We start from the raw sequence: 24277 nt of genomic DNA on the forward strand, positions 1-24277 counted from the left end.
TGCCTTTGCACCTCCAGCAACTGTGACATGGCCAGGTTCAGAGACTCATCATCCGACTTGGACTCAGCAAATTTCTTGCCTCCAGCAGTCCTCCGGGTGCCGGACACCTAGGAAGTCACTGCCACCGCCTGCTGTGGATCAGAAAGTGCGATGTGCTCACCATATTGTGATCCTGGGGCTACTCTAAAGGTAGGTCCCACCGAGGTGTGTGTCTCTGCGCTGGTGGAGGGTGTGGGTGAGCGCTGTGACAGGACTTCAGGGAGGGTGCCTCTAGATTCCCCTTCAGAGGTTTCTTCGGGGCTTGTTTGGAAGCCCTGTGTCATGGACTCTGTCGGCTGTTTGGCAGATGTGCCTGTGAAAACAAGGGGAGATAATTAGTGTATGGCAGTGGCCTGTGAAACAGGACACATCACGCACAACATGGTTGTTTGATGGATGTTGCACTAACGGATCCTCACTTGGTAGAGCAGCACCGACCTCACTGTCAGCCCAGGACCGGTCCAGATCTTCGCTGGCCAGCTGGATGGCTCTGTTTCACGGTCCTTGATTTCGGGCATTCCGCCACCGAACTGCAACCTCTCTCCCTTGTGTGCCAGCTTGTCCTGCATGGATCGAGATGGAGTAAGTGTAAACAGGACCCCTGCTGGGTCATATGATAAGTATGCCTGGCCTGTGCAGGTAGTGAGTGGCCCCATGGACGGGATGAGGACAGTGACAGTGACGGTGACAGAGTGAATGGTGATGTCTCTTACACTGGCAGTGAGTGAGGGCCCTGTGGATGTGTGATGGGTTTGTGAGTGTGTGCGTTGAGCGATGAGAAGAGTGACTTACCCTGGCGGAATGGAGGAGATCATTCATCCTCTTGTGGCACTGGGTTGCTGTCCTCTTCTGAAGGGCGTTGGCACTGACCACCACTGCCACCGCCTCCCAAGCTGGATTGGTCACGTCACTGCCCATCCTGCAGCCTGAGTGGGGGTATAGAACATCCCAGCAGGCCTCCACAGCATCCAGCAGTCGCTCGAGGGACCTGTCATTAAACCAGTGGGTTGCCTTTGAGGGCCATGTCTCCCGGGCAGCCGTGAGGAACTGGACACAATGAGCACTGCGCTTGTGGCTGGCCTTTAAACCTGGCGGCCAGTTGATGCAGTGGTGGGGCGATGGTGGGTGGGTGAATGACGAGCTCACCCACCATGGAAATGGTATGTTTCCTGGGAGTGCATAAGTAATGAGGCAGGTTCGGGATGATACAGCGTGAAAACCCACCATCAATGTCAGCGGGTAAATGTAGTTTTACCCGCTCGCTACCACAATTAGCAAAAATCTGGGAAAATTCTGCCCATTATATGATTAGGCAGAGTCAGCTTAGTTTATGAAAGGGAAGTCATGTCTGTTTTTCTATTCTTTCAACCAACGTGAATAACCTCACACTTCTCCATATTACACTCCACCTGCCACCTTCTTGCCCTCTCACTTAACCTGTCTGTATACCTTTATCTTGCCCTCACAGCTTGCATTCCCACCTAACTCATTAATATAGATTATAAATAAATGAAGCCTCAGCACTGATCCTTGCAGCATCCATTAGTAAAGTCTGCCAATTGACAATGGTGCATATATCCCTACTTTCGGTTTTCTGTTTTATTTTATGTTCTCCATCCATCCTGATATATTATCCTGAAACCCTTTATCTTGTGGAACAACCTTTTGTGCAGCACCTTACTGAACATGGTTTAAAATGTCCAGCCAAGGGAAACAATGTCTCAGTGTCTACTCTGTCAAGCCCCTTCATGACATTGAATGTTTCAATGAGACCACCTCTCATTCCTTTAAACTCCAGAGAATATAGACCCAATTTGCTCAGCCTCTCATTATATGACAACCAATTTAGTAAACCTTCGCCGTATTGCCTCCAATGCAATTATATTCATCCTTAAGTATGGAGACTAAAATTGCAAACAGATTCCAAGTGTGGTCTCACCAAAACCCTGTAAAATGATTGCAAGACTTCTTTATTTTTGTATTCCAACCCTCTTGCAATAAAAGCCAACATGCCATTTGCCTTCCTAAGTACTTGCTGTACTAGAATGATAACTTTTTGTGTTCCCCGTGCGAGTACACGAAGTCTCTGAACATCAACATTTATAAGTTTCAAGCCTTTTTAAAATGGTAGTTTGGGACAAAATGAATAGTCACTTGGACAAATGCAGATTAATCAAGGAAAGCCACCATGGATTTGTTAAGGGCAAATTGTGCTTAACTAAACTGCTAGAGTTTTGTGATGAGGAAACAGCAAGGGTTGATGAGGGTAAAGCTGTTGATGTGTTTACATGGACTTTCAAAGATATTTCATAAAATGCTGCACAATAGACTTGTGAGCAATGTTATTGCTTAAGGAATAAAAGGGACAGTTATAATTGCAGAATCACATCTGACATTAGACAGCACCAGTGTGATGCCAGGTATGTAGGCCGTGCATCCCAGTGATGGGGTGATCGGATCAAACAGCATGTTCCTTTGGTTATTCATAATGGGCAAAATACAGATCACGCTCAACCAGCCAGCATTTTTAAAACCCAAAACAAAACATCTATTGTTAGACATGATTCTGTGATTGGGCAGCACCTGCTGAATAATTCTGAGTGCACTAATAGCTACACTAACAGCCAATTAAAAATAATCAGTCAAGTTTGTAATGCATGGTAGAAGTGACATACGTTCATATGCAGGGACCTGTTCACTGCAAACAAAAGGAATATGTTGAATCCTTGTGGCTTTTTTTAAATTATCCTGGAGCTTGGAGAGGTTGTAGTGCCTTGTTGCTTTCCCCATGGCAACACCTTGGTTCAACTTGCCAACAAATTATCATCCTTTTCTCTTGTAGTATAAATTGTTGTGATCATTTGAAATTTGCCATTCTTGCCTTTGTCCTTATGAGTGCAAAATGAAAGCCTTCGGCAACATATCATTTTTCAGTAATATAAAAGCAAGAAAGTTATGTTAAACCTGTGTAAAAAAACTGGTTTGCCCTCAATTGGAGTTTTGCATTCAGTTCTGGGCACCACACTTTAGGAAGGATGTGAAGGCATTAGAGAGAGTGCGGAAAAGATTCACGAGAGTGGTTCCAGGGACAAGGAACTTAAGCTAGGTAAATAGGTTGGAGAAGTTGGAACTATTTTCCTTGGAGAAGAAAATGTTCAGAGGAGCATTGATAGATGTATTCAAGATCATAAGGATTCTGGACAGAGTAGATAGGGAGAAACTGTTCCTGTTGGTGGAAGGATTGAGAACCAGAGGGCACAGATTAAAGGTAATTGGCAAAAGGAGCAATGGTGACATGAGAAAGTTTTTCATGCAGCGAGTGGTTAGATTCTGGAATGCACTTCTTGAGTGTGTGGCAGAGGCAGGTTCAGTTGAGGCTGGATCATTATCTGAAAAAGAAAAAAAATTTAGTGCTATAGGGAAAAGGTAGAGGAGTTGGCACTCAGTGAATTACTCCTACATTTGCTCCTGTTCTGTGTCTGTTTTCGCTGTAGAAGACTTTGAAAATTTCCCAAAGATACTTGAAAATCAATAGGTGAATGAGAGGGAATAACTTAGAACAATCATCATCATTAGGGAAAAGGTATTGGGAAAATTATTAGACCTAAAAAGCTGACTAGTCCTCTGAACCAGTATTCTAGGGTCTTAAAAGAAGTGGCTGCAGATATGGTAGATGCATTGGTTATAATCTTCCAAAATGCCTTAGATTGGAAAAGTTCCGACAGATTGGAAAATAGCAAACGTAACACCTTTATTCAAGAAAGGATGGAGACAAAAAGCAGGAAACTATAGGCCAGTTAGCGTAACATCTGTCATAGAGAAATTGCTAGAATCCAATATTAAGGAGGTTATAGCAGGATACTTAGAAAATCACAATGTGATCAGGCAGACACAATATGGGTTTGTGAAAGGGAAATTGTGTTTAACTAATTTATTAGAGTTTTTTGAGGAAGTCACAAGCAAGATGATAAAGATGAACTTGTAGATGTGGTGTGCTTGGACTTTCAAAAGACATTTGATAAGGTGCCACATCAAGATAAGAGCATGTGGTTTAGGGAGTAACATATTAGCATGGATAAAGGATTGGTTAGTTAACAGGAAGCAAAACATAAGCATAAATGGGTCTTTTCAGGTTGGCAAGCTGTAACCAGTAGAATGCCACATGATCAATGCTGTGGATTCAACTATTTATAATCTACATCAATAACTTGGATGAAGGGACCAAATATATGGTAGCTAAATTTGCTGATAACACCAGGATAGATAGGAAAGTAAGTTGTCAAGAGGAGGTAAAGAATCTGCAAAGAGATTGAAATAGGCTGAGTGAGTGGGCAAAAATTTGGTAGATGGAGTATAATGTGGGAATATGTGGCCTTGTTCATTTTGGCAGGAAGAATAGAAAAGCACATCGGAGTTTAGCAGAATTGAACATATATCAGAACCTGAGGGGACTTGGTAGGGTGGATACCAGGAAGATGTTTTCTATTGTGGGGAGACTAAAACTAAGAATATGAGATCTCCCATTTAAAAGGGAGATGAGGAGAATTTTTTTCTCTCAGAGGATCATTAGTCTGTGGAAGTCCCTTCCTTAGAAAGCAGTGAGGCTGGGTCACTGAATTTATTCAACATGGAGTTAGGTGAGATGGTGGTGTAGTGGCAATGTCACAATGCTAATAATCTGGATGCCTAGGTTAATTCTCTAGGGGTATAGGTTCAAATCCCCCACCCCCTCCCCCCGCCGTGGCAACTGGTGGCATTCAAATTCAATTAATGTATTCTGGAATTAAAAGCTAGTCTCAGTAATAGGGTCCATGAAATTGTTGCAAAAATCCATCTGTTTCACTCATGCACTTTAGGAAAGGAAATCTGCCATCCTTACCTGATCTGGCCTACATGTGACTCCAGACCCATAGTAGTGTAGCTGACTCATCATTGCCCTCTGAAATGGCCTAGTGAGCCACTCAGTTCAAGGATGACTAGCGATGGACAACAAATGCTGGCCTTGGCAGTGACACCGTATCCTATGATTGAATAAATAAAAAATGTTGGATAGATTTTTGATAGTCAAGGGTTTGGGGGCAGACAGGAAAATGGACTTGAGACCACAATCAGATCAGCCATGATCTTATTGAATGGTAGAGCAGGCTCAAAAGGCTGAATGGTCTCGTCCTGCTCCTAAGTCCCAGGTTCCTACATTCCTACAGAAGGCCAGCACAGACATGACAGGCCGAATAGCCTCCTCCTGCGCTGTAACCATTCTATGATTCTACGAAAGCATTATACATACTCATCTTCTGGTCCTCCTTTGCCAATTTGATTGATCCAGTCCATATAAGGTTTAAAGACCCCCATAATTATTGGATCGCCTTTGTTAAAATCTCCAATAATTTATTGTTTAATGTTTTGTCCATGTACATATTTTGTTTCTGTCTTCACAGTGGATGACATAAAAAGTAGTATGTCATAAATGATCAGCTGTCCTTCTTTACTAACATGCAGCTTGATATTCATTCTTGATCATGCACAACTTAGAATTATCAGAAAGCAAAGCATGATTTTTAGAGGCAAAAGTGAGGGAGGAACTTACAGCAATCACTATCACTAGAGAAAAGCAATTGGACCTAAGGCTGACAAATTCTCCAAACCTGATGGCCTGCATACTGGGCCTTAAAAGGCTGCAGAGATAGCAGATGCATCAGTTGTAATCTTCCAAAATTCGCTAGATTCTGGAAGGGTCCCAGCAGATTGGAAAACTGCAAACGTAACACCTCTATTTCAGAAAGAAGGAGGAATAAAGCCGGAAACTACAGGCCAGTTGGCCTAACATCTTTCATTGGGAAAATGTTGGAATCCTTTATTAAGGAAGTAGGAGCATGACATTTAGAAAATCATAAATAGTAACAGAATCAGTATACTATCAAATATAAAATCAATGTTCAATCAAGCAGAGTCAATACAATTAGGCAGAGTTAACATGGTTTTGTGAAAGGGATATCGTGTTTGACAAATTTGTTCGAGTTCTTTGAGGATGTAACAAGCAGGGTGGATAAAGGGGTTCCTGTCGATGTATTTGGATTTCCAAAAGGCATTCAATAAGTAACCGCATAAAAGTTTACTACACAAGATACGAATTGATGGTATTTGAGGTAATATATTAGCACAGATAGAGGATTGGCTAATTAACGAGAAACAGAAAGATGGGATAAAAGAGTCCTTTTCAGGTTGGCAAACTCTAACTAGTGGAGCGCCGCAAGGATCAATCCTGGGGTCAATACCTCAGCTATTTACAATGTATATTAAAGGCTTGGATGAAGGAACTGAGCGAATTGTTGCCAAATTTGCTGACTGTACAAAAATAGGAAAGCAAATTGTGCGAAGGAGACATCGAGTCTACAAAGGGGTATAGATCGTTTAAGTAAGTGGGCAAAAAACTTGGCAAATGGAGTATAATGTGGGAAAATATGAGGTTGTCCACTTTGGCGGGAAGAATAGAAAGGCAGAATGTTATTTAAATGGAGAGAGACTGCTGAATGCTGCAGTACAAAGGGTGTCTTTGTACATGAATCAAACAAGTTAGCATGCAGGTACAGCAAGTGATTACGATACAATATCTTGAAAATTTTAATTAAATCCCACCTCCACCCTTACCCTTTTAAATTCCAGGGAATACAGCCCTGATTTGTGTAATCTGTCTTCGTAATTCAACGCTTGGAGTCCAGGTATCATTCTGGTAAATCTACGCTGCACCCCCTCCAAGGTCATTCTATCCTTCCTAAGATGTGGTGCCCAGAGCTGCTCCCAGTAACTCCAGATGTGGTTTAGCCAGGGCTTTGTACAGTGAAGCATGACTTCACTTGTGGTGCCATAGCCTCCAGGGCCAAGCACTGGAAAATAGGATTAGTGTAGTCAGATCTTTGTTGATCAGCACAGGCACGATGGGCCGAATGGCCTCCTGTGCTGTAAACGTCTGAGTTCTCCCCCTTGTATTCCAGTCCTTGAGATATAAAGGCCACCATTCCATTAGCCTTTCTGATTATTTTCTGTACTCATTCATGACATTTTAATGATCTGTATACCTGGAGCCCATATTTATTTGCACTTTCACTTTTAAAAAAGATTCATTTATGTGATGAGGACGTCGTTGGCTAGGCCAGCATTTATTGTTCATCCATAAGTGGCAGTGCGAAGGTGATGGTCAGCTGGCATCTTCAACTGCTGCAGTCCATGTGGTTTATGTACACCCACAGTGCTGTAAGGGAGGGAGTCCCACGATTTTGACCCAGTAACAGTGAAGAAACAGCAATATATTTCCAAGTCAGGATGGTGAGTGACTTGGAGGGGAACTTCCACGTGGTGGTGTTCTCAAGTGCCTGCTGCCCTTATCCTTCTAGATAGTAGTGGTTGTGGATTTGGAAGGTGCTATCTAAGGAGCCTTGGTGAGTTCCTGCAGTGCATCACGTAGATGGTACACACTGCTGCCACTGTGCATTGATTGTGGAGGGAGTGAATGTTCGTGGAAGGGGTGCCAATCAAGTGGGCTGCTTTGTCCTGGACGGTGTCAAGCTTCTTGAGTGTTATGGGAGCTGCACTCATCCAGGCAAATAGAGAGTATTTCATCACACTCCTGACTTGTGCCTTGTGGACAGGCTTTGGGGAGCCAGGAGGTGAGTTGGTCACAGGATTCCTAGCCTCTGACCTATGGACTATGGCTAGTGCAGCTCAGTTTCTGGTCAATGGTAACTTCCCCAGGATGTTGATGGTAAGGGATTCAGCAATAGTAATGAATTGAATGTCGAGGGGTGCTGGTTGGATTCTCTCTTGTTGGAGATGGTCATGGCCTGGCACTTGAGTGGCACAAATGTTACTTCCCAATTGTCAGCCCAAACCTGGATATTGTCCAGGTCTTGCTGCATTTGGACATGGACTGCTTCAGTATTTGAGGATTCACGAATGGTGCAGAACATTGTGCAATGATCAGCGAACATCCCCACTTCTGACCTCATGATGGAAGGAAGGTCATTGATGAAGCAGCTGAAGATGGTTGGGCCTAGGACACTACCCTGAGGAACCCCTGGAACTGAGATGATTGACCTCCAACATCATCAATCATCCTCCTTTGTGCTCAGTATGACTCCAACCAGCGGGGAGTTTTCCCCCTGATTCCCATTGACTTCTGTTTTTCTAGGGTGCCTTGACACAGGAGAGAGGTTCACAGGTGAGGGGCTGAGTTTGCAGGCGACACTACCCATGTAACAGGATTTACAGGCAGAAGTTCAGCTTTCTTGACCTCTTGGAACAGTGTTTCCTAAGGCTGAGATTGTTGATTCAGGTGGTCACAGAGTTCTGCAGCCTCCTAGATCAAGAGCTGATCCCTGCTGAACCCAGTGGCCATGCGTTACCCGTGGCTGTGGAAGTCACTACTGACCTCAACCTCTGGTTCTTTCCATGGTGCTACCAGAAAGGCATTGAGGGCCATGAAGTCAGCTACATCTAAATGCATAAGGCAGGTAATGAATGGATTGTTGGTCAGGTCTAGGACTGGAAGTTTTGTGAATTTCTTCTGTGATAATATGCAAAACAAGCAGCCACATGCAGTCGCCTCTCTGGTCGGCTTTCCACTGGTACAGCATGCTATTGATTTGCACATGAGATAATCCAAGCACCAGCACATTAACCAGGAGCTTTTAGATACCACAGGGACATTGATGGAATAACGTGCAGCTGGTGTGCAACCACTAAAGGTGTGAGCCATGGGAGCGGTCATGATGCTTTCACACTGCAGCAGTCCAACATTCCAAACCTTTTTGTTCCAGGAAACAGACTTAAGAGCTGGTTTGTAGGAAACGAAGGATACCCCCATCTTCCTTGCCTCATGTACCTGTGAGGAACCGAGGTGCAAGAGCATGAGAGCTACATGACCACTAGGTATATCATAGAGCAAGCTAATAGAATATTAAAGATGCTGTTTAGGTGCTGAGTTGCACCTGGATGTGTCGTTCAGTACTCACCAGTCAGGGTGTCCAGAATAATAATGGACAGAGAGTCGGAGGATGAGGAGTCTCATCACTCATCCTCGGGTGGGGAGAACATAGAGGAAGTGAAGGAAGATGAAGATGGGGCACCCATCGCCGACCAGCTGCTTATATTGCTGCCCAGGATGACAGGGATGTCCTAATAGCCCAAAGGTTCAGTGGGTGGTTCACACAGGAAGACTTGGAAAATTAAATGCTGCTGTCTGCTACCAAACCCCTCCCCACCCACTCTCTTTGCACTAAATAGTCCTTTAACTACACACCCATTCATCTGTCTAATGGGTCTTGTCTTATATTGACAGTCATTATACAATAAGCAAAGGGGTGAAATAAAAATAGAATATGCTGGAAATAATCAGCAGGTCAGGCAGCGTCTGTGGAGAGGAAAGCAGAGTTAATGTTTCACATTGAAAGGTTCATGTTCAAGTCCCTTTGAAGTGAAAGAGGGAGTTAGTCCTCCAATCCAGAAATGGGCAAGAGGTGGAAGTGGTGCTAATCAGTAAATTTTATTGGCAAAAGGAAACCTAATAACATAACATTTTGTCAAATACACATGTCCATTCCATTGCTGAATTACAATTTTTTTAAACTTATTCTGTTGAGGTCCCTGCACTGACTGCTGAGATGCTCTTAGCCACAACCTCTGGATTATGGAGTACCTGAGGATCTTGCTAAGACTGCTCCACCTGCAGGTGTGTAGGGACAGATTTGGCCATTTGCTAACATATTGGGTACTGACTGAGGGGCACAACCATTAGTTGAGAAGTGTGAACACTTTAAGTGAGCTCCCACTTCCAAGTCAGTTTCGCCATAATCCCACAGCTGGCCAGCACCACATCACTCCTACCTCTCATGAATATGGTATCTGTCATCTTGTGTGAAGTGGCAGACATGTTGGTATCCAGTGTCAGCATGGTCATGGTCATGGCCTGCATGGATTCATTTGTGAACCATGTTTGAAACTCCTCAGAGGCAATACTCTCTTCATGGCAGATATTCACATAACTCCCTAACCGCCAATCCACTACTGTTCACTGTCTTGGAGAGTATGTGTGGCATCTCTGTCAGTATCTTGCTAAGTTGCTGATGCACCTGTAGCTTTCTCCTTCTCCATGATAGCCACAGTGGTTTCAGCATCTGTGCCTAGCTGAGCAGAGCTCAGAGAGGATTGTGCTGCCTGACATGGACTCTCCACAGATATCCCTGCTAACAGTATCTCCCCCCTCTTCACTTGTGAATTGTGAATCGTAAGATGAAAACCCAACTAACTGTCTGCCTGGACCCAGCAAAATGGGAGTACCTGCGCTGATACACGGTTGTACTTCCCATGAATCTGTATCCTCAGGAGGAATGAGGTCCACTGAGGAATTGTCCTCATGCATGTCCTGTAATACTTCCTGTAGGTGTAAAGATCCTGGAAGACACAAAATGGAAATGATTTGTCATGACAAAGCAACATTCTTGACAGTCACCATACTCAGTCTTCTCAAAGTTCAGTCATTGATGAAATAAAGTCAGTATGTGTGTCAGAGAGATTTTATTTCATGTCACCAGCTATCTGTGAGTTTCAGTCTTTCCATCACCAACTGAGAGGGACATGGATGTGGCACTTAATCCCACAGCTGCCTCTCCTGTATCTGAACTAGACAATTTGTCACAGGCCAACTCCTGTCTCTTCCCCCTCCCCTGCATTTCATGCTCTCTTCCCCTCCAAGGGGAGAGAAAACAGACGTGAGAGTGAGTGAAGATAAATACTCAATGGATGCAGTGAGGATGAGTGAGACAGACATCACATTGTATAAGATAAAAGCAAAATATGACAGATGCTGGAAATCTGAAACAAAAGCAAAAATTATTGGAACAACTCAGCAGGTCTGACAGCATCTGTGGAGAGGAAGACAGAGTTAACGCTTCGAGTCTGTATGACTCTTCTTCACACCCCCGGCGGCATTCCGCAGGGATCGTTCCCTCCAGGACACCCTGGTCCACTCTTCCATCACGCCCTACACCTCAACCCCCTCCCACGGCACCTTCCCATGCAACTGTAGAAGGTGCAACACCTGCTCCTTTACTTCCCCTCTCCTCACCGTCCAAGGGCCCAAACATTCCTTTCAAGTGAAGCAGCATTTCACTTGCATTTCCCCCAACTTAGTCTACTGCATTTGCTGCTCCAAATTCGGTTTCCTCTACATTGGAGAGACCAAAGGCAGACTGGGTGACCGCTTTGCGGTCTGTCCGCAAGCATGACCCAGACCTCCCTGTCGCTTGCCATTTCAACACACCACCCTGCTCTCATGCCCACATGTCCGTCCTTGGCCTGCTGCAATGTTCCAGTGAAGCTTAATGCAAACTGAAGGAACAGCACCTCATCTTCTGACTAGGCACTTTACAGCCTTCTGAACTTAACATTGAGTTCAACATCTTCAGACCATGAACTCTCTACTCCATCCTCACCCTTTTTTGATGACCTTTTTTAAAATATTTATTTTTAAATTTTTATATATAGATTTTTTTCCCACCTATTTCTATTATTATTTTTCAAATTTATTTCCATTCATTGTTTTATCCCCCCTTTTAGCCTATTTTGGTCTTTTCTCCCTTTTCTTCTTTAGCCAGTATCACCACCATCAACACCCTTTCGATCTTTTGTTTATGACACCTTTTGCAATCTCTCCTTTGCCTCCACCTATCACTGGCCTTCTCTCCAGCTTCATTTGTCCCACCCACCTTAAACAATATATATTTCATCACATTTCTACTTCTCTTTAGTTCTGAAGAAGAGTCATCTGGACTCGAAATGTTAACTCTGTCTTTCTGTCCACAGATGCTGTCAGACCTGCTGAGTTTTTCCAGCAATTTTTGTTTTTGTTTCACATTGTATAAGGATTGGCTAAGTGAGGAGGTAAGGAATTGTACAGAAAGTGAAGGCTGAGTGCTGCTGAAAGCTGAGTGAGTGTGGGGGGTAATGTGATGATTACACTTGGCAAGACAGGGTGAAAGAGTTGGAGCCTAAAACAAAGGATGTAGATGGATCAGGAAATGTACTCACTTTTCCTGACCCGGTTTCTGTACTGTATCCAAGACTGGGGCGCAATGCTCCACCCACTCACCTCCTCAGCTACCTGTAACCACAGCTCATGGGTACGGACCACATTCGATGCACAGCTTGGAAATCCAAAATTCGGAATCAAAATGTATTCAATTCAGCTGCTGTTGCACATTCCACATTTTAGCTTTCACCCAACATTGACCCCCCCCATCCCCCAGCCCACACCCCACCCCTACACCCCCACACCTACACCTCCAGCTCACCCCTACACCCCTAGCCACTGCTCCGAAGTCAACTTTAGATTAATATTGGTGCCATTGATTGGTGAGATGTTAATAAGTGATCTTGCACCAACCATCTGAACTGCCCATCAACCAGCTCTCAAACATAGAAAGATAGAAAATGTAATACACAGAAAGAGACCATTTGCCCCATTGCGCCAGCTGGGAAACATTTATCCAGCCTAATCCCATTTCCAGCTCTTGACCTATAGGCCTGTAGTTACAGCATGTTAAGTGTATATCCAAATATTTTTAAAATGTGTTGAAGGTTTCTGCCTCTACTATCTTTTCAGGCAGTGAGTTCCAGAGCCCACCACACTCTGGATGAAAACATTTCTTCTAAACTCCCCTCTAATCCTTCCACCAATTACTTTAAATCTGTGATCCCTAATATTGATCTCCCTGCTAACAGAAATAGATCTCTTGTATCCCTTCTATATAGGCCCTTCCTGATTTAATACACCTCAACTAAATGTCCCCTCAGCCTCCTCCGTTCCAAAGAAAACAACCCCAACCTATCTAATCTTTCCTCATAAGCAAAATTCTCCATTCCTGGCAACATCCTCTTAAGTGTTCTCTCTATTTTCTCTAGTATGATCAAATCTTAACTGTAATGCGGTGAGCCCAGAACTGTACACAGTACTCTAGCTGTGGCCTAACTATTGTTTTATACAGTTGTTTTATTCATTATGGGAGGTGAGCATTGCTGCCTAGGCCAGCACTTATTGCCCATCCCTAGCTGCCCTTGAGAAGGTGGTGGTGATGAGCTGCCTTCTTGAACCGCTGTAGTCTATGTGGTGTAGGTACATCCATAGTGCTGTTAGGCAGGGAGTTCCAACATTTTGACCCAGCGATAGTGAAGGAAAGGAGATATATTTCCAAGCCAGGATGGTGAGTGGCTTGGAGGGGATCTTCCAGCTATACATCTTCTGCCCTTGTCCTTCTAGATGGCAGCAATTGTAGGTTTGGAAGGTGCTGCCTTAGGGGCCTTAGTGAGTTTCTGCAGTGCGTCTTTGTAGATGGTACACACTGCTGCCACCGTGCATCGGTGGTGGAGGGAGTGAATGTTTGTGGAAGGAGTGCCAATCAAGCGGGCTGCATCAGTGTTGTTGGAGCTGCACTCATCCAGGCAAGTGGAGAGTATTCCATCACACTCCTGACTTGTGCCTTGTAGATGGTGGACAGGTTTTGGGGAGTCAGGAGGTAAGTTACTCATCACAGGATTCCTAGCCTCTGACCTGCTCTTGTAGCTATAGTGTTTATATGGCTAGTCCAGTTCAGTTTCTGGACAATGGTAATCCCCAGGATATTGATAATGGAAGATTGAACGATGATAATGCCATTGAATGTCAAGGGACGAAGGTTAGATTCTCTCTTGTTGGGTGGTAATTGCCTGGCACTTGTGTGACGCGAATGTTACTTGCCACTTGTTAGCCCAAGCCTGGATATTGTCAAGGTTTTGCTTCATTCGGACATGGACTGCTTCAGTATCTTAAAAGTCACGGATGGTGCTGAGTATTGTCAATCATTAGCAAACATTCCCACTTCTGAACTTATAATGGAAGGAAAGTCATTGATGACCAGCATAATCTTCCAGCTCCTATACTCGAGACCTCAGTCAATAAAGGCAAGTATCTGTGTGCCTTCTTAACCACCTATCTACCTTAGTGGTTCTGTGGACATTCAAAGAACAAAGAAAAGTACAGCACAGGAACAGGCCCTTTGGCCCTCCAAGCCTGCACCAATCATATTGCCTGTCAAACTAAAACATTTTGTACTTGCGGGGTCCGTATTCCTCTATTCCCATCCTATTCATGTATTTGTCAAGCTGCCTCTTAAACACCACTATTGTACCTGCTTCCACCACCTCCTCTGGCAGTGAATTCCAGACACTTACTACCCTCTGCATAAAAAACTTGCCCCGCACATCTCCTCTAAAGTTTTCTCCTCACCTTAAATTTATGTCCCCTAGTAATTGACTCTTCCACCCTGGGAAAAAGCTTCTGACTCTGTCTATGCCACTCATAATTTTGTAAACTTCTGTCAAGTCGCCCCTCAATCTCCGTCGCTCTAGTGAGAACAATCTGAGTTTCTCCAACCTCTCCTCATAGCTAATAACCTCCAAGTCCTTCATTCCAAGTCCCGATGAGCCTTGGGAGTTTCGCACATGCGTGTGCTGGGAGCAGGCGGTTCATACGCAATCTGGCGGTTCAAGAGCTCGGCCACCCTGACAGCGATGCGCCTACGTAAAAATAAAAAAGAAGAAATGACACAAAAATTGGGTCACGTGGCCGGGAGCGGAGTGCCATAACCAGAGAGAGTCCCAGGCAGGGGACGGGGAGAGGGAACAGGGAGAGGTCTCATTTAAGAAGAAAGAGAAACCCAGAAAGAAGCTCCGAGCAGCAAAAGGGCTGCAGTTGGCAGAAGAAGCCGTGGCAAAGAAGACTCAGGAGAAGCCTCAACGATCTAAGGAGGCAGCAGAAGGTTGATGATTTCATGCTGTGGGCCGTTGGGGTAGAGCTATCCCTTTAGAGCAGTAGTGTTCTGCTTGCATGGATGAAGAACTGAGGTTGTGCTTGTGAGTTGTTGCTTGAGTGCATACTTGGGAATCCAAGGAGGGGGCTCTTGGGAGATGAGATTGAAACTCTGTGAGGTGGGCCATTGTTGATGCCATCCGAGTTGGAGCAAATTCCATGTTGGAGAGGATTCCCAGGTTAGATCTTCAAAGATGAAGACTGGAATCCCTTGTGAGAGAGAGAGTTTCAACAAGATTGATTCACAGTGTTTAGTAACATCTGGGTGGTTTGTTGAGAAATCTACCCGATCTATCTTGGTCACATTTGCTAATTCATGTGCAGTGTAGTGTGTTTGACCACAGTTTGCCTGTTAATTCACATGTGCCTCCAACATTCAGGGTTAATATGAGTACAAGGTATTGTAAGTTATCTTTCTGACCTTGTAAAGTTTACTTTGTTATTTTTCAAAACAGTTTTTTCCTTCACTATCAACCACATGGCTAATTCTTGGATTAGCTTCAAACTTCTTAATCATGCCCCTGCATTTAAATCTATATACAATGAAAAGCAGGGGACTTAGTACTGAGCCAAGTGGAATCCCACTGGAAACAACCATTAATTCATAAAAACATCCATTGATCATAAGCTTTTGCTTCTTGCCATAGAACCAATTTTGGATCTAACTTGTCACTTGCCCCTGGATACCATGGGCTTTTATTTTTTTAATCAGTCTGCCATGTGGGACCTTGCCAAAAGCTTGTGAAGACAGATGTAAAGTTAGAACTATATCCACATCCTCCTCCTCCACACCTAGATTACCTTTTTGGTCTCTAACTGTCCCTGCTCTTTCCCCTGTTATTGTCTTGTTCTTAATGTATTTATACAACACCTTGAGTTTTCACTGATTTTACTTGCCATTATTTTTTCTTGGCACTCGTTGCTTTCCTAACTTCCCTCTTAATTGCACCCCTGTGCTTTCTATATACTGCTCAGCTTTCTGTACCTTTGAGCTCTTGGAATCTGACAAAACCTCCCTTTTTTGTCTTATCCTACTGTAAGCTTTTTGACACCCAAAGGATGTTATATTCCAGAAAGCCAGTTGGTGACAGATGGAACTTAGCCAATCTTTACACCCTTTTATATTTATTTACAGAGTTACACTTTACAGGCATCCCAACAGTCACAGTTTTAGCTTGTATCAGTTTATAGGGGGTTTAAGTGAATCCCCAGTTAATACCCATCACTTGCATACAATTAACCATAATTTATATACAATATGAGCGGGTGGGGTGGGGGTGTGTCTACATTTCAATGTTCCACCCTTTTTCTTTGTCAGAGCATGTTTCTTTGAATCCTGTCTATCTCCTCCTTGAGTAGCTCCCACTGCTTAGACACTGGTTTACCCTTATGTGGCTGCTTCCAGTCCACTATTGCTAAAATTTCTCTCAGCTTAGTGAAATTGACCTTTTCTCATTTCAAACTTCTGCACTTTGCCTATCTTTGTCCTTTTCCATAACTATGCTAAATCATCAAAATTCTCTCCCCTTTCCACCTAACCAGCTTCATTCTCCAAAACTAAGTCTAGAACTGCCCTTTTCTTACTAGGTTTGTGTTAGAAAATAGAGATAGTTTAAGTAAGTTATATTGGTATTTGTAGGTTAGGAATGAATTTTAGCTTTAAAGTTTAAGTTTGATTTGTATTTCTGTATCTGTGTGGCAAGAAAGATCAAACTGAGTTTTAGTTTCACTTTAAAAAGCTGCCTGCATTTCTATTGAGGTGTTTTGTGACTGTAAGCTAAAGGTAAAAAAAACAAGGGTTGAAGAATTGAGCAGTTGCCTAACAACAGGGGTCCGAGAGGTAGATCCCTCCCATAGACACACACAGGAATACTAAAGAAACAGCAGTTTTAAGTTCAGTTTGAAGCCAAGACCCCAGAGAGGCTGGGCACTGGGAGAGGGAGCTGCAGATTTCCCAAAAGAACCAAAAGTTCCCAAGGCCAAAGGAGTGAGACAGAAACAGGAGAAAACCCCAAGAAGACCTTCTAGTCAAAAGGAAGGACAGGAACTTGGGAAAAGACCTTACTAAGTGAAGTTAAGAGTGAAGGGCAGAGAGAAAGGCTCCAAGCTTCAGATTTAAAAAGACAAAAGTTGCATAAAGTAAATTTAAAGTGAGAGCAGCTTGTAAGAGGCAGGAAGGTCCAAAGAGATGGCTGAAGGTCTCTAACTCTTTGCTATAAGCATGTGAGGCAGTGTATACTGTTGCTGGTTGACTTGGTGAGAAAGAGTGCATGGAAGGCAGCTTGAATGCATGTGGTGACCCAGGGGAGAGGAACATCAGCAGGAGAGTTCAAAGTGCTGGAGGTGGACCCTTGCAGAAGGTGTCTGTGACAAAGTGTTGGTATGAGAGAAAATTCCAAGGTGAGGTCTTGGAGAGTGGAGACTGGAAACCCTCTCATGAAAGGCAGAGCGCAATGAGACCGGTTGGCTCACAGTGTGACAAGCTTCTGGCGGGGAGTTGAGGAGAGATCCATAGCATTTGGTTGAGGTGACATCTGTCACTTGATTTCAGAGCGTAGTGTGTCTGACCACACAGTGACTATTGATAAATGGACTGTGTACTTATTGTGGACATTAGAGTATAAGATAGCTTTTGTAACTTGTATTATCTTTACAAATCTATATCTGTAAAGGTATAGTTGTGGGTGAAGGAGTATTGTAATATTGTTCATCTTTTCTTGTTTAATAAATGTTTTATTCCTTTGTTAAAAGTTCATTAGCTGACTCTGGTGACTCTGTTCAGTGGCTTCTCTCCACATACCTAAACAAACAACTTAAAAATTAGGATCTATCAAGCTGTGCTCCATTCTGGGATCAGGTTTGTCCAGGGGTAACCTCAGCGGGGATCATAACAGTTTGCTACATATTGACTAAACTATTTCTCCCAAAAGCATTTTAAGGATTTTGTGCTCCCCATACCTTTTACACTGATTTTATCCCAGTTAATATTAGGGTAGTTGAACTTGCCTTATTAATTATGCACTTCCCGGTAATTTTCTTGCATATTTGTTCTTCGATCTTTTGACTGTTGTGAGATATATAGTATACTCTCAGTAGTGTGATTGCTTTTTGTTCCTCAGTTCATCCCATATGGCCTTATTTAATGCTGCTTCAAGAGCACCATCCTTCCTCACAGCAGTAACTGTTTATTGGTTACTATGACCCAAGCCCCTCCACTTTCTATCCCCCTCTCGATCCTGTTTGTAAACCCTGCAACTAGGAATGTTGAGCTGCCATTCCTGCCATTTTTTAAGGCATGTTTCAGTAATAGCAATGATATCATACTTCCAGGAACCTGTTTATGCTCTCTGCTCATCTACTTAATTCAGTAGACTCCTTGGGGTATTGAAGTATATAACGCTAATCACGGAACAACTCCTTTGTCTATGTTCTTTCCTCTGTTTCCTCAATCTTAAATTCTTGCTTACTAATTTCCTGCCTTCTATTTTCATGTTTGCTTCTCTTCCTTCTGAATCTATCCTCAGATTCCCATTCCCCAGCCAAACTATTTTAAACCTTCTTCAACAGCACTAGCAAACCTCCTCAGCAAGATATTGATCCCGACACTGTTGAGGTGCAACCTGTCCAGTTTGTACATATCACACCACCCCATAAACCGGTCCGAGTACTCCAGGAATCTAAAGCCCTCCACCCTGCACCATATTTCTAGCCACACATCCTCTAAGTTCTGCACTCACTAGCACATGGTGCCAGGAATAATGTAAATATTACTACCTTTGAGCTCCTTTTCTTTCCTAGCTACTGAAAATCTTCCTGAAGGACCTTGTCCCCTTTTCTACCCATGCCATTGTTACCAATATGGACCACAACCACCTTCCCTTGGAAAGCTCTGCAGCCACTCAGTAACATCCTGGATCCCTCCACCAGGGAAGCAGTATACCATCTCGGATTCACATTGGCAGCCACAGCAATCCTGAATGATTGAATCACTTATCATTATTGCTTTCCTGACCTTCATCTCCTCCCTGTGTAGCTAAGACACCTGTGGCGTCACAGACTTGGCTCTGACTGCATTCCCCAGAGGCATTATGACTCTAACAATATTCAGAATACTAGTTAGAAAGTGAGATGTCCTGAACCATCTGCCAGACCCTCCATGTCTGTCCGGTAGTCACTCAGTCCACTCTTATGCTTTGGAGTGACAACCTCCTGAAACATGCTAGCAGCCTCAAAGACGTAGCACAATGATATCAGCTGCTTCTCAAGCTCCGAAACCTGGGATCCCAATCTGGTCCGGCTAATAACACTTTCTGTGCATATGGTTATCTAGGAGTTCCCACATGGAACAGGAAGTGCATCCAAAGGAACATAGGAAATAGGAGCAGGAGTAGCTCATTTGGCGCCTTGAGCCTGCTCTGCCAGTCAATAAGGTCATGCTCTTCTACCTAAATGCTATGTTCCTCCACTATCCCCATATCCCTTGATATTAATAACATCTAGAATTCCATGAAACTGAAGTGCCCTACCATATCTCTATTTTTTAGATTTTTACTTAATTGTATCATGAATAAAACTTAAGATTTACTTCTTAGAGGCATACCTCTGAAAGACCTTTGGTCACCAATTCAGACCATCCGCAGCAATGATGTCACTGTTGACTTTCTCAGTGTTTTGCGTTCAGTTTGTGCTCTGAGCCTGACCTGTTTTATCTGTTGGTCTTATGTCCTGTTTCTCCTCAGGCTCACTCCCTTCTGTTTTTACCTCACACCAAGCATCACCCACTAATCAGCTCAAATCTCACACCACCCAGTGACTGACCTAATTTTCTGACAAAGGAAGAATGTTAGAGGGAGCAAAATATTACAAAATAGAGGGAGAGAGACTAGGACTGCAGAGGGTGTAATTACAGTGTGACAAGTTTACATATGCAGTTTCTTTATACCATTGAAACATAGAAAAATTATGGTGCAGGAAGAACCCATCGTGTCTGCACCAGCCAAAAAGAGAAAAAAGAAACTAGCCGCTCATTTTAATTTCACTTTCCAGCACCTTGTCCGTAGCCTTGCAGGGTATAGCACTTCAGATGCAGATCCAGGTACCTTTTAAATGAGTTGACCATTTCAGCCTCAACCACCAACTTAGTGAATTCCAGACGCTCATCACCCTCTGGGTGACAAAGGTTTTCCTCACGTCCCTTCTAATCTTCAACCAATCATCTTAAATCTATGCCCATGGTAATTGACCCCTCAACTAGGGGAAACAAGTCTTTCCTGTCTGGCTCCTCATAATTCTGTACAGCTCAATTAGGTCAATTAGCCTCCTCTGTTCTAAGGAAATCAATCCAATCTCTCCTCGTAGCTGCAATTTTCAAGGCCTAGCAATATTCTTGTAAATCTCCTTTGTACTCTTGCCAGAGCTATTATGTCCTTCCTTTAATGTGGTGGCCAGAACTATACACAAAATTCCATCTGTGGCCTAGCCAGCATTTTATACAGTTCCATCGTTATATCTTTGCTTTTGTATTCAGTAGTTCACCCATTAAAGGAAAACATTCCATATGTTTTCTTGACCACCTTGTCCACCTGTTGTGCCACCTTCAAGGACCTGTGGACATGCAGTCCAAGGTCTCTCACTTCCCTAACACCTCTGTTGACATTGGAATTTATGCTGGGAAATGTTGAGGGAAAGTGTGTATGGAAATAAGATTTCTATCTATATGTATAGCTCAATTGGAAAAGCAATTGACCATCACTTCAAACCCTTTCCTGTCTTGTCAAAATTTCAATTCCTCCTTTACAAAAACACCCCATCTCCGCTCCTTTTGAGCCCTTGCCCCACCCTACACAACCATGAGCAACATCAAGAGAGATCCACCATCGAAAACCATTATCTTCTTAAAGGAAGATTCCTAGCCTAATGATACTGCACTGAGAGATTTTTTATGTCAATTTTTCACCTTCTATTAGAAGATTGCTTCTCATGTCAGTTGCAGTTATTTAGGTTGTCAAATTCTTTATCTTTTCAGGTAATAAATGGGAAGGAGAAACAAAGAAAGTTGTTGAAGCAGTGCTAGAAAAATTGGAGCAGGTCAGCCCCAATGGCTCTGATGAAGAGGAACTGCTCTTTGCCCTCAAGTGAGTATGTAACAAAACAACGTGGCAACAGATAGAATGCATTATTCAGACGGAACACAGTATTCAGACGGAATACAGTATTCAGAACTTCTCAACCTGGTTTTATACGAATAAATCAATTATTTTAATATCCTATCTTTTTACTCAATCAGGTTTGATTTGGTTGATCCAGTTAGGTTCAACATTGGAGTACCCTTGCTGCCTGCCCACTCCTTCCTTTAGGCATTTGTTCAGTCTGTTTTCCTGAGTGTCTGCAGTCAGCATACACCTCCCCTATTAGAGGTGCAGGCTAACTTTAATTAGCATTATGGAATCGCGATATTGCTACCCACCCCAGTCAGCATGTAACCATCATGAATATGGTGTACAGCCTTCATTAATCTTACCATGTGCAGGCAGCAATGTTCCCTCTAAGCTGCATGCCTGCGCAGCCATGCAGCAGCCCATCAAGTGCCACACACTTAGTTATTACAGCTGCACACAGCCTGATATTGAAATAAGGTTTACTGCTATTCTTTCCTGTAGGCAAAGAAATGGTAGACTCCCCCATGACAGTAAATTAACGGATGAGAGCCAAAGCTGATATGATTAATCAGATGGAATTAACACCCGAAATTCACACCTGTCAGCTCCTGGAGCCTGAAGCTATCACTCAGTCTGACTGACGTGCAGCAGCTGATTTCCTGAAATCAAACAGCAAGCAGAAGCCCTCCCAAGGTCTTCAGCTCTCACTCCAGACATTTAGTTGGACTGATCTCGATGCAGAATGCAGTATTCAGACAGAACACACTTTTCAGACAGAACACAGCATTCAGAATGAACGCGGTACTCAGACAACGCAGAATTCACACAAAACGTGATATTCAGACAAAACATGGTATTGATACAGGACCCACTATTCAGACAGAACGCAGTATTCAGATCAAATGCAGTATTCAAACAACGTGAGGTATTCAGACAGAACGCAGTATTCACACAGAACGTGCTATTCAGACCGACACAGAATTCAGACAGAACACGGTATTCAAACAGAACGCAGTATTCACACAGAACATGCTATTCAGACCAACACAGAATTCATACAGAACGCGGTATGCAGACAGAACGCGGTATGCAGACAGAACGCGGTATGCAGACAGAACGCGGTATGCAGACAGAACGCGGTATGCAGACAGAACGCGGTATGCAGACAGAACGCGGTATGCAGACAGAACGCGGTATGCAGACAATATGCTGTATTCGGACTGAATGTGGTTTTGAGACAGAACATGGTATTCAGGCTGAAATGGAAATTCATATCTCACAAAGTATTCAAACAGAACACTGTATTCAGACTGAACATGGTTCTCAGACAGCACGCAGTATTCAGACAGCACGTGGTATTCAGACGGACGCAGTATTCAGACAGCACGTGGTATTCAGACGGACGCAGTATTCAGATGGAACACGGTATGCAGAATGAACGCAGTATTCATTCAGAACGTGGCATTCAGACAGGACACAGTATTCACTCAGAACGTGGCATTCAGACAGGACACAGTATTTAGACAGAACAGGGTATTCAGAAAGAACACGGTATTCAGAAGAACACGCCATTGCGTCCGACACAGTGTTCAGGCAGAACGTGGTATTTGGACAAAATGCGGTACTCAGGCAGAATGCGGTGCTCAGGCAGAATGCGGTGCTCAGGCAGAACGCGGTACTCAGGCAGAACGCGGTACTCAGGCAGAATGCAGTATTCGCACGGAACCCAGTATTCAGACACAATACAGTATTCGGACAGAACACAGTGTTCAGACAGAACATGGTGTTCAGAAAGAATGTGCTATTGAGACAGAACACGGTATTTAGACAGAATGTTGTATGCAGACAGATCAGACAGAATGCGGTATTCAGACAGAATCTGGTATCCAGACAGAACATTGTATTCATACAGAATGCACTATTCAGACAGACAGAAAGAACTCATTGGGCAGAATTTTGATCTCATCGGGCGGGTATACGCCCGACTCGAACGTGCGTAAAATGGCATGCGATGATGTCGGATGAGCGTCCTGACATCATCACGCACTGGCGTGCATGCGCATACATTCACATTTGCATTTGCCCTCCTCCCCTGCCCCCCACCTTGGCAGCAGTGAGCGCTGCAGCACATGATTCGTGCTGGCTGGCCATTAATTAGCCAGCCAGTGTTAAATTGCGGTCAGGCAGTGGTCAGCTTCCCGACTGCTCCAGGGCCCGCCTGCCGAGCCCAACCAATGACCAGAAAATCCTGGCCACTATTCAGACAGACCATAGTGTTCAGACAGAACGCAGTATTCAAATGGAATCCAACATTCAGACTGAACGCAGTATTCAGACGGAATCCAATATTCAGACGGAACGCAATATTCAGACGGAACGCAATATTCAGACGGAACGCAATATTCAGACGGAACGCAATATTCAGACGGAACGCAATATTCAGACGGAATCCAATATTCAGACGGAATCCAATATTCAGGCGGAATCCAATATGCAGGCGGAATCCAATATGCAGGCGGAATCCAATATGCAGGCGGAATCCAATATGCAGGCGGAATCCAATATGCAGGCGGAACGCGGTATGCAGGCGGAACGCGGTATGCAGGCGGAACGCGGTATGCAGGCGGAACGTGGTATGCAGATCTAACCGAGTATTCTGACAGAACACAGAATTCAAACAGAACGTGATGCTCAGACAGGACGCAGTATTTAAACAGAACGTGGTGCTCAGACAGGATGCAGTATTCAAACAGAACGTGGTGCTCAGACAGGACGCAGTATTCAAACAGAACGTGGTGCTCAGACAGGACGCAGTATTCAAACAGAACGTGGTGCTCAGACAGGACGCAGTATTCAAACAGAACGTGGTGCTCAGACAGGACGCAGTATTCAAACAGAACGTGGTGCTCAGACAGGACGCAGTATTCAAACAGAACGTGGTGCTCAGACAGGACGCAGTATTCAAACAGAACGCAGTCTTCAGACAGAATTCAGTATTCAGACAGAACATGGTATTCAAACAGAACGCTCTATACAGACAGAACACAGTACTCAAAAAGAACTCATTGGGTAAAATTTTGATCTCATCAGGCGGGTATACACCCGACTCGAACTTGCGTAAAATGGCATGTGATGATGTCGGGTGAGCGTCCTCACATCATCGTGCACTCGCGCAATATTTTGG

The 24277-nt window shown here is 43.9% G+C and overlaps 1 protein-coding gene across 3 annotated transcripts in view; it reads left to right on the forward strand.

Moving 5' to 3' along the window:
• The window catches only part of LOC121291867 (nuclear GTPase SLIP-GC-like), a 168431-nt gene that overhangs the window by 22779 nt on the left and 121375 nt on the right, over positions 1 to 24277 (forward strand). For all 3 annotated transcript variants that reach the window (XM_041213488.1, XM_041213486.1, XM_041213487.1), the window contains exon 4: positions 20961 to 21069. In XM_041213488.1, coding sequence (XP_041069422.1) covers positions 20961 to 21069 — 109 coding nt within the window. The remainder of the gene's footprint in view (positions 1 to 20960; positions 21070 to 24277) is intronic.

Source organism: Carcharodon carcharias, chromosome 19, assembly GCF_017639515.1.
Source record: "Carcharodon carcharias isolate sCarCar2 chromosome 19, sCarCar2.pri, whole genome shotgun sequence".
Lineage (NCBI taxonomy): Eukaryota > Metazoa > Chordata > Chondrichthyes > Lamniformes > Lamnidae > Carcharodon > Carcharodon carcharias.